This window comes from Thamnophis sirtalis, unplaced genomic scaffold (assembly GCF_051295495.1).
Source record: "Thamnophis sirtalis isolate CommonGarterSnake01/CBP01778 unplaced genomic scaffold, rThaSir2_p1.2 scaffold_6, whole genome shotgun sequence".
Classification (NCBI taxonomy): domain Eukaryota; kingdom Metazoa; phylum Chordata; class Lepidosauria; order Squamata; family Natricidae; genus Thamnophis; species Thamnophis sirtalis.
In genome coordinates this window covers 50,823,567-50,838,486 of record NW_028261386.1, presented here as the reverse complement: position 1 = coordinate 50,838,486, position 14,920 = coordinate 50,823,567, and the positions used below count along the sequence as shown (strand labels likewise).

Sequence of the window (14,920 nt, the reverse complement as noted above, 5' to 3'; positions counted from 1 at the left end):
TAAGCTCTAGCTGAAAATTAACTTTGCAAGTAGCAGTGATGGCCAGTTTGCTACTGGATCCAACTCACAATGCTGGTTGCTAGCTATAAAGGCCCACATGGCACAGGGCTTGTTACTTGAGGTACCACTTGTTTCCCATCGTATCTGCCTGACAATCCATCTGGCAAGACTGGCATGCTTCAGGTTCCATCAATTAAACAAAGCCACATATTGGGATCCCCTAAAATGCACCTTCTTTGTAGCAGTGCCCACTGTCTGGAATGAGATTTTCCCCAAAATTCAAATGATTTCCACCCTACTTAAAAGACGTTAAAAGCCTTCTCCAACGCCTTTGGAGAAGACAATTGATGCCCCTTTTGTCCTTTTGGTTCCTTTCTGGGTTTGTTGGTATGCCATCATTGTTGTTTTGTCTGTGCTGGTTTTGTGATTTTTTGTAAGGCTAAACTGGTGGGTGATTGGATATAGTTTTGTGATTTTCTGTTATCTTCTTTCATCTTGTCTTTCAATTCAGCAATCTATTTTATAGTTTCAGAATTTCCTAGTGGTCATGTTCCAACCAGATCTAATTCTTCTTATGCATTTTGAAATAAGAATAAACTAAATATCTTCCCCAAATCTTCCCCAAATAGTTTATAACTTTCTTACATTAAATACATGAGAATTCAAATATGTAAATGAATATTTTAGCATATGCATTATTCTATTGATCCACAGTAATATATCCACAGTAATTATATATTTTACTAAATTCCATGTACATTTTGGGGGTAGAATTTTTAAAAAGTAATTATTAGCTATTGTTATAGAAATAATATTCTATAGATATATTTTACATAAACAGAAAGATAAGGCACGCACACGCACGCACACACACAAAATACAAAAAACAAAAATTCAAATCCTTTTACTACAAAAACCCAGATAAACATAAACATGTTTTGTTTTTGTAATTCTTTTTATATTTATATGCTTCATCATCCTTGCTATATTTCATTTTTAACTTTATGTTTTATTGATTTTATTGAAATCCCTTGGTTTGATTTGATAAATTACTATGGCTTGTCACAGTCAGCCAGATATTTAGATTGCATTTGGCATTTCTGCTCATCTATTGCATCAATTATTATTATTAATATTTATTATTATTATTATTATTATTATTATTATTATTATTATTATTATTATTATTATTATTGTACAATTGTATCACAGCGGCCAGTTGTTTCGCTGGATTTGGCATTGGTTACTAGTCGGGCCCCACCCAGGGGCCTAGGACGTCGTAACGTATTTTCGTAATATACGTGCAGATCCAAGCAGTGCAGCTTTTTGCATTTGACTGATGGTGATTTTGTCAATTTTTAACTGTTTTAAATGTAATTCCAGTGCTTTTGGAATAGCACCCAGTGTGCCAATTACCACTGGAATTACCATTGCTGGTTTGTGCCATAGTCACTGAATTTCGATTTTTAAGTCCTGGTATCTTGCGATTTTTTCATGTTCCTTCTCGGCGACCCTGCTATCACCTGGTATTGCGATGTCTATGATTGTGACCTTATTTTTCTCAACCAGTGTGATGTCTGGTGTATTATGCGCCAGTATTTTGTCAGTTTGTATACGGAAATCCCACAAGATCTTGACCATCTGATTTTCTGTGACTTTTTCAGGCTGATGTTCCCACCAGTTTGTTGCTGTTTTAATATTATAATTTTTGCACAAATTCCAATGGATCATTTGTGCTACTGAATTGTGCCGCAATTTATAATCAGTCTGCGCGATTTTTTTACAGCAGCTGAGTATGTGATCAACAGTTTCGTCAGCTTCTTTGCAAAGTCTGCATTTGGCATCATCAGAGGATTTTTCGATTTTGGCCTTAATGGCATTTGTGCGGATAGCTTGTTCTTGCGCAGCCAGGATTAGTGACTCTGTTTCTTTCTTTAATGTACCTGTTTTTAACCATAACCAAGTTTGTTCCCTGTCCACTTTATCTTTTATTTTTTCCAGAAATTGACCATGCAGTGCTTTGTTCTGCCAACTCTCCATTCTTGATTTTATCACATCTTTTCTGTATTCTTGTTTTGTCTGTTGGGCCTTCAGTAGATTTTTGTTCTTTACTTCGATTAATAGATGTTCTTGACTTTCTTTTAAATAATCAGCCAGTGCATGTTTTTCTTCTTCAACTGTTTGCTTCACTTGTAATAATCCTCTGCCACCTGATTTTCGGGGCAGGTATAATCTATCAGTATCACCACGCGGATGTAAACTGTAGTGCATTGTCATTAGTTTCCTGGTTTTTCGGTCCAAAAGGTCCAAATCAGCTTGTGTCCAGTTAACTATGCCAGCTGTGTATCTTATAACTGGTATTGCCCAGGTATTTATGGCCTTGATTGTATTTCCACCATTCAATTTAGATTTCAAATTATTATTATTATTATTATTATTATTATTATTATTATTATTATTATTATTATTATTATTATACAATTGTATCACAGCGGCCAGTTGTTTCGCCGGATTTGGCATTGGTTACTAGTCGGGCCCCACCCAGGGGCCTAGGACGTCGTAACATATTTTCGTAATATGCGTGCAGATCCAAGCAGTGTGGCTTTTTGCATTTGACTGATGGTGATTTTGTCAATTTTTAACTGTTTTAAATGTAATTCCAGTGCTTTTGGAATAGCACCCAGTGTGCCAATTACCACTGGAGTTACCACTGCTGGTTTGTGCCATAATCGTTGAATTTCAATTTTTAAGTCCTGGTATTTGCGATTTTTTCATATTCCTTTTCGTCGACCCTGCTATCACCTGGTATTGCGATGTCTATGATTGTAACCTTATTTTTCTCAACCAGTGTGATGTCTGGTGTATTATGAGCCAGTATTTTGTCCGTTTGTATGCGAAAATCCCACAAAATCTTGACCATCTGATTTTTGGTGACTTTTTCAGGCTTATGTTCCCACCAGTTTGTTGCTGTTTCAATATTATAATTTTTGCACAAATTCCAATGGCTCATTTGTGCTACTGAATTGTGCCGCAATTTATAATCAGTCTGCACGATTTTTTTACAGCAGCTGAGTATTTGATCAACAGTTTCATCAGCTTCTTTGCAAAGTCTGCATTTGGCATCATCAAAGGGTTTTTCGATTTTGGCCTTAATGACATTTGTGTGGATAACTTGTTCTTGCGCAGCCAGGATTAGTGACTCTGTTTCTTTCTTTAATGTACCTGCTGTTAACCATAACCAAGTTTGTTCACTGTCCACTTTATCTTTTATTTTTTCCAGAAATTGGCCATGCAATGCTTTTTTCTGCCAACTCTCCATTCTTGAATTTATCACATCTTTTCTGTATTCTTGTTTCGTCTGTTGGACCTTCAATATATTTTTGTTCTTTACTTCGATTAATAGATGTTCTTGACTTTCTTTTAAATAATCAGCCAGTGCATGTTTTTCTTCTTCAACTATTTGCTTCACTTGTAATAATCCTCTGCCACCTGATTTTCGGGGCAGGTATAATCTATCAGTATCACCACATGGATGTAAACTGTAGTGCATTGTCATTAGTTTCCTGGTTTTTCGGTCTAAAATGTCCAAATCAGCTTGTGTCCAATTAAATATACCAGCTGTGTATCTTATAACTGGTATTGCCCAGGTATTTATGGCCTTGATTGTATTTCCACCATTCAATTTAGATTTCAAAATTTTCCTAACTCTGTTGGTGTACTCTCCCCTGACAATAGTTTTTACTTCTCCATGCTTGATGTTATCCAACTGCAGAATGCCTAAGTATTTGTAGGCTTCATTTTTGTTGCATTTAATTAGTTGGCCATTGGGCATTTCAATTCCCTCACATGTAGTGATTTTGCCCCTTTTTATGGATACAGTGGCACATTTTTCCATGCCAAACTGCATTGAAATATCGGTGCTGAATACTCGGACTGTGTTTGTCAGTGATTGGATTTCTATTTCTGACTTTCCATAGAGTTTCAAATCATCCATATATAATAAATGAGAATTTTTTTCAGCTTCTTTGGCTGTTTGGTAGCCTAATTTCATTTTTTTAAGATTACTGATAGTGGGATTATCGCGATGATGAAGAGAAGAGGTGAAAGTGAATCACCCTGGAAAATTCCTCGCTTGATATTAACCATTCCGTACTTCTCATTCCCTACTGCCAACTCAGTTCTCCACTGTTTCATCGCCTTTTCAGTAAAGGATGTAATATTTTTGCTAATGCCAGTTGTTTCTAAGCATTTTATGATCCAACTATGTGGCAATGAGTCGAATGCCTTTTTGTAATCAATCCAGACCATATTCAAGTTCGTTTTTCTGTTCTTACAATTTTCTAATATCATTTTATCAATTAGGAGCTGATATTTTGTGCCCCTGCTCCTTCTTTTGTTGCCTTTTTGCTCTACTGGCAAGATGTTATTTGCTTCCAAATAATCCATAATGTTATCTGCAATAATGCCTTGAGTAATTTAAAGGTTGTTGGCAAGCATGTTATTGGTCTGTAGTTTTCAGGTATTGTTCCTTTAGTTGCATCCTTCTGAATCAAGTATGTTTTTCCAGTTGTCAACCATTCATCAATTTGACCATTTTGTAAAATTTCATTCAGTTGACTGGCCAATATTGCATGTAAACTGGTCAGTTATTTGAACCAGAAACCATGCAATTGGTCATTTCCAGGTGATGTCCAATTCTTTACTTTTTTTACTCGATTTTTGACCATCTCAGTTGTTATTTCTAACACTTGCATTTGCTTGTTGCCAATGCTTTTCTCAAAGTCATATATCCACTTTGCTTCCTTATTGTAGTCCTTTGCATTTCCCCACAGTTCTTTCCAGAATTCAACCGTGGCCTGCTTTTCTAGTTTTTCACTTTTGGTGTCACCATTCACATTAAGACTTTGATAAAAACGCCGTTGGTCTGATCGAAATTGCTGATTTTGGATGATTCATGCCTCATATCTTTCAATTTTTCTACTTGTTGTTGTTATCTGCTGTTTTACAATCTCTACAGCTTCATTGATGTTTCTTGTATCCAATCTATATCTTCTGATTAGCCGATCTATGATTTTGCTGTTTTTAAGCCGTTGCTCATGCATGTTCTTTAAGTTGCTAGCATCTGCCCTTAATTTTTTGACTTTTTGTTCTAATCAGATTTTCCACTTTGGCTTTGATGCTTTTTCCATTGTGTGACTAGGTGCTTTGATTTTAATGCCTAGTTCTTTAGTGATTATTACAGCTGCATTGTACATTAACTGATTCATTTCCAAGATGGATCCCGGTTTGATTGTTGAAAGCACTGCATTAACCATTTTCATAATAGGGGCCAAAATTTTCTTAGGCACAGTTTTTAATGATGGTAAACGTTGCCTTTCCTCATTAGACAGAAAATGCTCCATGATCTTGTCCTTCAATTCTTTTTGTTTTTGAGTTAGTTCATCAGTTGGTTCAATGATATCTGGTTCTGGTGTTAGTGTTGTTATTTCCTCCCTGACATTTTCTTCTGGGAGTTCTACTACAATGTCTTTAATTATGTCTTGAGTATTGGTTGTTTCCGCTTGTGATGTTGTTTTTTTATTTTTGCAAATTGTCTGAATTTCCTCAAGTTCAACTTCACTAAACACTTTATTCTGTATAGTAAATCGCCTTTGATCTGCTAGTCGTTTTTCACTAACATTTGAATCTGGATATTGTTGTTGCCATAATCCATACATTAGCCTTAAATAGCCTCTTTTTTCTGGCTCTGAGTTGTAATAACAGGCCATTATGGCACGATTTTCATCTGCACTATATTTTTGTCATTTTGTTGGCTGGTCCACTTGTAGCCCACTTGTAGATGGATGTCCAGGGACCTCAACATCCGCCGCGGCCCTTGTTAACCCGCGTGACGATCGATGCGGTATAGAATTTTTATTTGTTTCTTTCACCATGTTATATGGGTTGGCGGGTTTTTTTAATGGGGTCAGGTTGCCAACCTGATCAACCCTCCTCCTTTCTCATCCGGGTTGTTTTTTTTATATTATTATTATTATTATTATTATTATTATTATTATTATTATTATTATTATTATTATTATAGAATTGTATCACAGCGGCCAGTTGTTTCGCTGGATTTGGCATTGGTTACTAGTCGGGCCTCACCCAGGGGCCCAGGACGTCGTAACGTATTTTCGTAATATGCGTGCAGTTCCAAGCAGTACAGCTTTTTGCATTTGACTGATGGTGATTTTGTCAATTTTTAGCTGTTTTAAATGTAATTCCAGTGCTTTTGGAATAGCACCCAGTGTGCCAATTACCACTGGAGTTACCACTGCTGGTTTGTGCCATAGTCGTTGAATTTCAATTTTTAAGTCCTGGTATTTTACAATTTTTTCATGTTCCTTCTTGGCAACCCTGCTATCACCTGGTATTGCAATGTCTATGATTGTGACCTTATTTTTCTCAACCAGTGTGATGTCTGATGTATTATGAGCCAGTATTTTGTCCGTTTGTATGCGAAAATCCCACAAGATCTTGACCATCTGTTGATGTACTCTCGCCTGACAATAGTTTTTACTTCTCCATGCTTGATGTTATCCAACTGCAGAATGCCTAAGTATATGTAGGCTTCATTTTCATTGCATTTAATTAGTTGGCCATTAGGCATTTCAATTCCCTCACATGTAGTGATTTTGCCCCTTTTTATGGATACAGTGGCGCATTTTTCCATGCCAAACTGCATTGAAATATCGGTGCTGAATACTCGGACTGTGTTTGTCAATGATTGGATTTCTATTTCTGACTTTCCATAGAGTTTCAAATCATCCATATTTAGTAAATGAGAATTTTTTTCAGCTATTATTATTATTTAGCAAAAGTAAAATAAGAAATTGTTCACGTACCTCCCACAGAACAGCTACTCTGCCTTTAAATATTGAATTATAAAGTTCTTCTAATCTTTTAGTGAATATAATTTTTCCTTTAATTCCTTGCTGAAGCTCTTGTAATGATTGAATTATTAAGTATAGTAAATTATTACAATGGTCAATCTCCTGGCGCAAGACACGTAGCAAAGGTGAATTGGTAATAGAATAAAAATCTACAATGAGAGAAAGAGAGAGGGAGAACTGGTTAACACGGCTAAGGTTACAATGTAGGAATTCCAGCAAGTATGCTAATTTCAAATAAGAATAATCTGTATAAGAGGCAGGCAATCTATGGTAGCAAAATTACCCATTTTCTCCTGCCTTTTCAATGCACTTGCTTTTTCTGGGGATGCAGGATAATCTATATTTGACAATTGTTTTAGTAATTGCTCTTCCATTTATCAGTTAGGAGAAATAACTTTCATTCCTTTAAATCTTTGCACCATAACAGACTTTCCTGTTAAGTAGAGCAAAGGTTTGTATAAAGCTGAAATATGGAATACTACAGGTAGTCTGGGTTAACGATAGGAACTGGGGCTGGAATTTAGTGGATAAGCAATGCATCATGTATGACATCATGTGATGACATCACTTAGCAATAGAAATCTATTTAGTCCCTTTTGCTGTTGCTAAGTGAAGATTGTGGGTAGTTGAGGACCTCTTTGTGACTTCCTTCTAGATTCCAACAAGCAGAGTTAATGGAGAAGCCATCCAGAAGTTGTGAGTCCTCACTGGCTCGCAAACAGGCTGGCAAGTGGATATATGGCTGCTGCAGCGCAGTGCATGGCTGGCCTGGGGTGGCTGTTCCCAGGTTGGGAAGGTGCATAAACATGGAGAAATCAGGTCTCCAGATATTTGTATATTTACCATTAACTGCCTCAAACATGCTACTGTAGAATGAAGATCTCTTCATTGAAGGTTGTGAACCTTTACTGAAGGCTGTGAACTGCATGCTGTCTAGTGCGGGTATACATCTAACAATCTGCATTGTGGCTGGTCTGAAAAGGAGTTTCAGACCTAGAACCTTCAACAAAGAAGCCATTATTCTGTAATGGATTGATTTAGGCTAGTAATTATACATAACATGCATGCATGAACACAAATTGTGTTTCTCACTCTTTGTGTACAAATGTGTTGAGGCCCAGCAGGAGCCGTTGGAGCTGCCACCAGACTCCAACAGCGAGGGGCCCTATGAGTCGGCTCTGGAGGATGTGGAGGACTCTGGACAGGGTTCCGACTCCGAGCAGGGCGCAGAGAGGCTGGTTGGCCACTAGGAGGTGCCTGAGCCTTGGACCAGTGGGGAGGAGACAAGGGAGTGTGATCGTGATGTCAGCAGTGAGTTGTTCTTGGATGCCCGGCACTGAAGAGCTAATCGGCGTCAGGAACAGTTGCGCAAGTACAGGAGATAATTGCACTCAGCTGGTGGTAATTAGGCTCCTCTCCAGACTATAAAAGCACTGCTTGTGCGCATGCCCATTTTGCAGAAGTCAATGCAGGAACAAATATTGGAGAACATTATTATGAGCTTGGTAGGCTGGATTGCTGCCACGGCTTATATGTGCTGGATTGCTGCCAAGCTTGTCTGTGCCGGTTTGCTGCCAAGGAACTGTCTATCTGTTAATTAAATGCCGTAACTTATCTTTGGCTCGGAGTGTGTTGGTGTGGGACGAGGGGAGTCAGAACACAAATGTATAACTACTACGTGTACATATTATATAATACTATACAAGTGTATATGCACAGATATCATTTCCTCTATATATAAACAAATGATGACATGATATGAAAATTCTATGAAATGAAGTTCTGACCTTCTGTAGCTTTTGCAAGTGCAGCCCAAATTGGTCCAGACATGAAACTTCTCAAGGTTACGTTTTCTGTAGTCACATATTCATTAGATGCCCCTTCCATATTCAGTTCATTAGATGCCCCTTCTACAGTCAATGGTAGCTTTATTAGAATATCAGATACCATTTCCAGTACTATTTTATCCTGCTCCATTCTATCACTAAGGCAACAGGGAGATCAAAGATAGACTTAAAATTATCTATGGGAAGTAACCAAGTTAATATCCCACTATTTATACAGGTAGTCTTTAACTTGCAATAGTTAGTTTAGTGAGGTTTCAAAGTTACAATGGCACTGAAAAATGTTATTTATGGTCAATTTTCACAGTTATGACCTTTGCAGTATCCCCATGATCATATGATCAAAATTAAGATGCTTGGCAACTGGTTCATATTTATGACCACTGTTTTGTCCCAAGGTCATGTGCTCACCTTTTGTGACCTTCTGACAAAGTCATTGGGAAAGCCAGATTCACTTAACAACCAGATTACTAACTTATCAATTGCAGTGATTCACTTAACAACCATGGTAATAAAAGTTAGAAAATGGGGCAAAACTCACTTAATAAATTTCTCACTTAACATCAGAAATGTTGGGCTCAATTGTGATTGTAAGTCAAGGACTATCTGTATATCACCTTTTCCTCACTGTTTTTACTGCTAAGGAGATGTTGTGTTAGACCACCTTTCTGGATTTGTTTACTTGGTAAATATGTAATATTATTATTGTAACATATCCAAAATTTGGGTAATGTTAACATTCTGAATGAAGACAACCCAACTACACTGAATGAAAATACAGGCTTTGATATTTTGATATACACAATCAAATGCAAAACAATCACATTTAACTAATGGACAACATATGGACATTCTGTCTCTCCCCCTCATCTTTCATGTACAATACTTATCTACAAATGCCAGCAAGTAATCTTTAAGGTTTGCATTTAATGGGATCATACCAGGGGTGGGTTCCTGAGAGCTCTAACCTCTTCTATAGAAGAGGTTCCACAAATCTACAGTGCCGTTTAGAACCGGTTCCAGCTCCCTCCCCCCCGCCCATCCACACATCATCAAGATGAAGAGCAAAAGGAGGAATTCTGGGAGTTGAAGTCCACAAGTCTTAAAGCTGTCAAGTTTGAACACCCCTGGAGTTTTTTTTCTCTAAAGGGTTAGGGGTGCAAGGGTGTTGTAACTTGACAGCTTTAAGACTTGCATGCTTCAAATGCCCGAGTTTCTGAGCCAATAGGAAGAGCGTTGTTAAGTGAGTTTCACCACATTTTACAAGTTGGTCACGCCCACCCGGTCACATGGCGGGCAAGCTACTCCCACAAAGCAGGCCATACTACAGAAGAGATTCTAAAAAATTTTGAAACCCACCACTGGATCATACCTACAAAATCCCTATACTTGAATTCTACAAAAAGCAATTAGGAGAAAGGAAGCTTTTTATCCTTTGTATAATTTTGCAGCAGATCATGAGGTGCTGAAGTTACTGATTATATCTGTTTTACTCCAATAATATAAATTGTTTTCTCTCCTGCCAGCAAGTTTATTTAATGTGGTACTTTTTCATTGCTCTTTGCAGTTAGAAAACAAACATTTATTCCATACAGTACAGCAGAGAAAAACAGGTAGTTCCCAAGGCCAAAAAAAGCTCAGTGAAAGTTTCTATATGTCCCTTGACATATACATTGATATACATAGATATTTTAGGCTTTAAGCAACTATTAATTGTTTCAACTTGTGCTACATTGGGGTGGGGGTGGGGGGAGGAAGAGGAGGAGGAAACTTCAAATAATAACCTGATAATATCTGTGCTATATGTTGGTTGGGTACTGACAATTGAATTAATAAATAATTCTGCCTGAGCTTTTAAGTAGTGTCTTTCAACACAATGATGCATTCCAAAGAGTTCCGGAGAATCCACTTCTGGAAGAGATTGTAGATAGGCTCTGCAGTCTTCTAAACTATCTACTTCAGATATTGGTCGGTACACCTGAAAAAATTATTGTTAAATGCTTTATTGTCTCTGGTCATTCAAATACAATGTATTGTATTATATACCAGGGTTTTCTAGTTAGCCCATTGGCTTAGTCCAAAGGTGGTTTTTTCCACAAGTTCCTCCTCCCCATTTTTTGCTATCTTTACCTAAATATGAAACATAGGTGTAAGCATTCAAAGGAAAAAAAAATGAAGATCTGAAATAAAATTAGTAGAACGACTAAAATATGCACCATACATTTTGTAAGTCAAGTATAGGTACTGTAGATCTTCTTGACATCTCTAAAATGATAGTGAAAACTTCAGGGACCATAAACTCAAGATTTATATAATACTACTGCTAATATTGTATCATGGTGGATGCAATTCTGCAATGGAAGCCTCACTAAACGTATGTGTGATATGCATGAGGCACCTTTGGGGCAAGGTTTCAGTCTTGTGGTTGAATCTACCATCTTGCCTTTTTCATCCTTCCTGCAGATGCCCGTTTTTGTTTTTTTTTAAAGAGTGAATTGTGAATGGGAGAAAAGCTGAATTGTCATAGAGTAAGAGGAGGTAAAACATAGGCTTAAAAAGCATGTGTTGCTCACCTATAGTTTTGTTCTATGAATGGCTGTCTTTTCATTCACAGATATAAATTTCTCTCACCTGCCAGACTTTCCCTGAATACTATAGAATTAAGATGCATATTGGCAATCCTGATGATGCTCATTCAATTGTGCAAATCCTAATGCTTTACTATTATTTACCTTTGTTAAAACAGATGTAATCCCCTGTGTGAGATCTTACATGATTTTGCATGGGGAGGGGTGTTAAGTCATGGAGGGCATTTTAAAGAATGCAGTTACAAATAAACAGCCTAAGTTCTCAGAAGAAAAATCTGATATGGTGAAACCAGCATCACACCATTGCAGTGCAAGCATTTTGCATTTTGAAATAAGAGTAAACTAAATATTCCACATCTTCCACAAATAGTTTATAACTTTCTTACATTAAATACACGAGAATTCAAATATGTAAATGAATATTTTAACATATGCATTATTCTTTTGATCCACAGTAATATATCCACAGTAATTATATATAATTTACTAAATTTCATGTGCATTTTTGGGGTAGAATTTTCTTAAAACTAATTATTAGCTGTTGTTATAGAAAAATATTATATAGAATCTATTTCACATAAACAGAAAGATAAGAGTAAAACACACATATGCACGCACACACACACATGAAACACAAAAATTCAAACCATTTACAACAAGGGTAAAACTATAGATTCAATCATTGAGCTCAAACATGCCTTGGAGATTTCTATTCCAAGCCAATATTCAATGAAGAATTTGGAAATTCAGCCTCTTTTTAATTTTATTCAAAAGCCCATCTTTCCTGAGACACAAGAATCCATTATTGAAAAGGTCAGATTTTTGAGAATGACCATTGGCTTACCTGAAGTGTCCTTTTCTGGGTCCTGCGAAGGAAAGTCCAAGCATGGATTAAATACAGCCAATCTGCAAAGGACTGAATTGAAACTTTAAGCCACACCTCTGGTGCCAGCTATTCTTCAGATTTTCTTCAATGAAGACGTGGACAATGTGCTCTGAGAAGTTCAGGAACAAAGTCAAGGAAGTCAAAACAAATATCCATAGTTCCGCAGAATCATATGACAACTGGCGGAGCAGACCCCAGGGTGGGGTTGGACTCTCCTTTGCAGCACCCAGAAAAGGACCCTTCAGGTAAGCCAATGGTCATTTTCCTGGGTGCTGCTCTGGAGAGTCCAAGCATGGGACATACCCAAGCTAAATGTCACTAGGGCGGGGAGCGGAAGTGTCCAGGGTCTCTCTGCTGGTATGAATGCCCTGGAAAACTCACCTCCCAAATGCTCCCTCTGCAGAGTCGAACAAAGGGAGATAAGGAAGTCCATGTTTCAGCCTTGCAAATCTCCTCTATTGGTGCCTGGGTAGCCCAGGCCGCCGTGGTGGTGGCGCTTCTCATAGAATAAGCGGTGATATGGCGTGGCACCAGGATAGATTGAAAAATGTGGGCCGAGGTGATGCAGGCCCGTAGCCAGCGACCGATGGTCTGAGAATAAACTTTGGGGCCCTGGGAGGCCGGTTGAAACGCAACAAAAAGTGATTCAGAGTGACGGAAATCAGCCGTGCGCTTGATGTACTTACGTATTGCTCTACGAACATCAAGCATATGCCACTTTTCTCTGTGAGATGTTTGGGGTGTGGACAAAAATCCAGAAGTATGACCTCCTGGGTGCGGTGAAACCAAGAGTTGATTTTGGTATAAATGCCAGGTCCAAACGGAGGATCACACTGCCAGGTTGAATCAAACACAAGTCCTCGCGAATTGACAGAGCTGCCAATTCAGAAATTCACCATGCAGACGTGATGGCAATCAAAAAGGCTGTCTTAAATGTCAGATGTTTGAGGTTGGCCAAATGGAGGGGCTCAAAGGGCGGGGCAATGAGAGCCCATAACACTACATTGAGATCCCATGAGGGGTACCTGTGAACAACTGGAGGCCTCAGGTTGGTTGCACCCTGTAGGAAACTGTGGATGATGGGATAACGCCCAAGGGAAGAGTGGTCATCTACTGTCAAAATCGTGGACAAGGCCGCCACCTGTCGTCTAAGAGTGTTAGGGGCTAGGCCCTGGTCAAGTCCGTCTTGTAAGAAGTCCAAGATCTGGGAAATCATAGCCGTAGTAGCCTCATGCTCTCTGCATCTCTCGTTGAAGGCCTTCCACGTTGTGTTGTATATTCTGGTTGTAGAAGGCTGCCTGGATGCCTGAATGGTGTGAATGACCTTGGTGGAAAGGCTACCCCTACTTAGGAGGTCCCTCTCAAGTGCCAGAAGGCTAGTTGTAGCCACTGGGGCTCTGGATGTTGAAGCGCCCCCTGGCTGAGAGAGACCTTGTGCCGTTGAATCCGCGAAGGAGGGTTGACGGAGAGACTCACCAGGTCGGCGAACCAGGTCCTTCTGGGCCAGTAGGGAGCCACGAGCAGAATTTCTGCCTCCTCTAACAGAATTTTCCAAATCACCCTGGGAAGAAGAGGCAACAGGGGAAGGCATACATCAGACCCAGTGGCCACAGAGAGTGGAGAGCGTTGACCCCCTCGGCTTGTGGGGCGTGGAACCTGGAGAAGAACCTGGGGAGGTGTGTGTTCTCTGGGGAGGTGAACAGGTCGACCAGAGGACGGCCGAACCTCTGAGACAACTGGTGGAACAAGTCTGGATGCAGGTGCCACTCGGAGTGATCAACCGTGGCCCTGCTCAGACAGTCCGCCTGGATGTTGTGGACTCCAGAGATGTGCTCTGCTTGGATCGAGCACAAATGTTTTTCTGCCCACCTTCCCAGGTGCTATGATTCCTCCATCAGGGACCTGGAGTGGGTACCCCCTTGGCAGTTTATGTGTGCCTTTGTGGCCACATTGTCCGTTAGGATTCTCACGTGACGCCCCTTGATGTGGTCTCGAAAGTGAACGAGTGCGAGCCGCACTGCTCTCAGTTCTAACCAGTTGATGCTGTGGGACACTTCGGGCGGTAACCATCTGTCCTGCGCAATCTGATTGTGGAGATGAGTGCCCCAGCCAAATAGACTGGCATCCATTGTGATGGTGAGATGGTCTGGCTCTTTGAAGAGGGTGCCCTTCGCCAGCATGGGGGACAACCACCACTGGAGAGACTGATGTACCTTCGGAGAGACTTGAACCAGTTGTTGAGAGTTGCTCATGTTGGCCCTCTGGTAGGGTAGGAGGAGCCATTGTAGGTGTCGCGAATGAAGGCGTGCCCAAGGAACTATTGACAGGCACAAAAATCATCTTGCCGAGGAGTTGTGACAGCTGCACCACCAATACCTGTGACGAGTGTAGTACCTGCAACACCTGGCTTCTAATGCTTGCCAAGCGCTCTGGAGGCAGGGAGAACTGGCAACTGGTGGTGTTGATGATGGCGCCCAGGTGCTGCAGTTTGGTGGTCGGATGCAGGTGACTCCTTTCTCTGTTGATGGAGAACCCGTGATGTTGGTTGGAGGGTTCACAGAGTATGCTGCAGGTCTTGTACCGCTTGTTGCCGTGACGATGATTGGATGAGGACATCGTCCAGGTAGCAATTCAGGTGCACTGGGTGAGATCTCAGGAAAGCTGCCACCA

General features: G+C 39.7%; 1 protein-coding gene across 1 annotated transcript in view; it reads right to left on the bottom strand.

Annotated features, from left to right (window-relative positions):
* The window catches only part of DNAH14 (dynein axonemal heavy chain 14), a 230,549-nt gene that overhangs the window by 10,984 nt on the left and 204,645 nt on the right, over positions 1-14,920 (bottom strand). Inside the window, 3 exon segments of the mRNA XM_087718645.1 lie at positions 6,885-7,081; positions 8,720-8,916; positions 10,561-10,754. Coding sequence (XP_087574771.1) covers positions 6,885-7,081; positions 8,720-8,916; positions 10,561-10,754 — 588 coding nt within the window.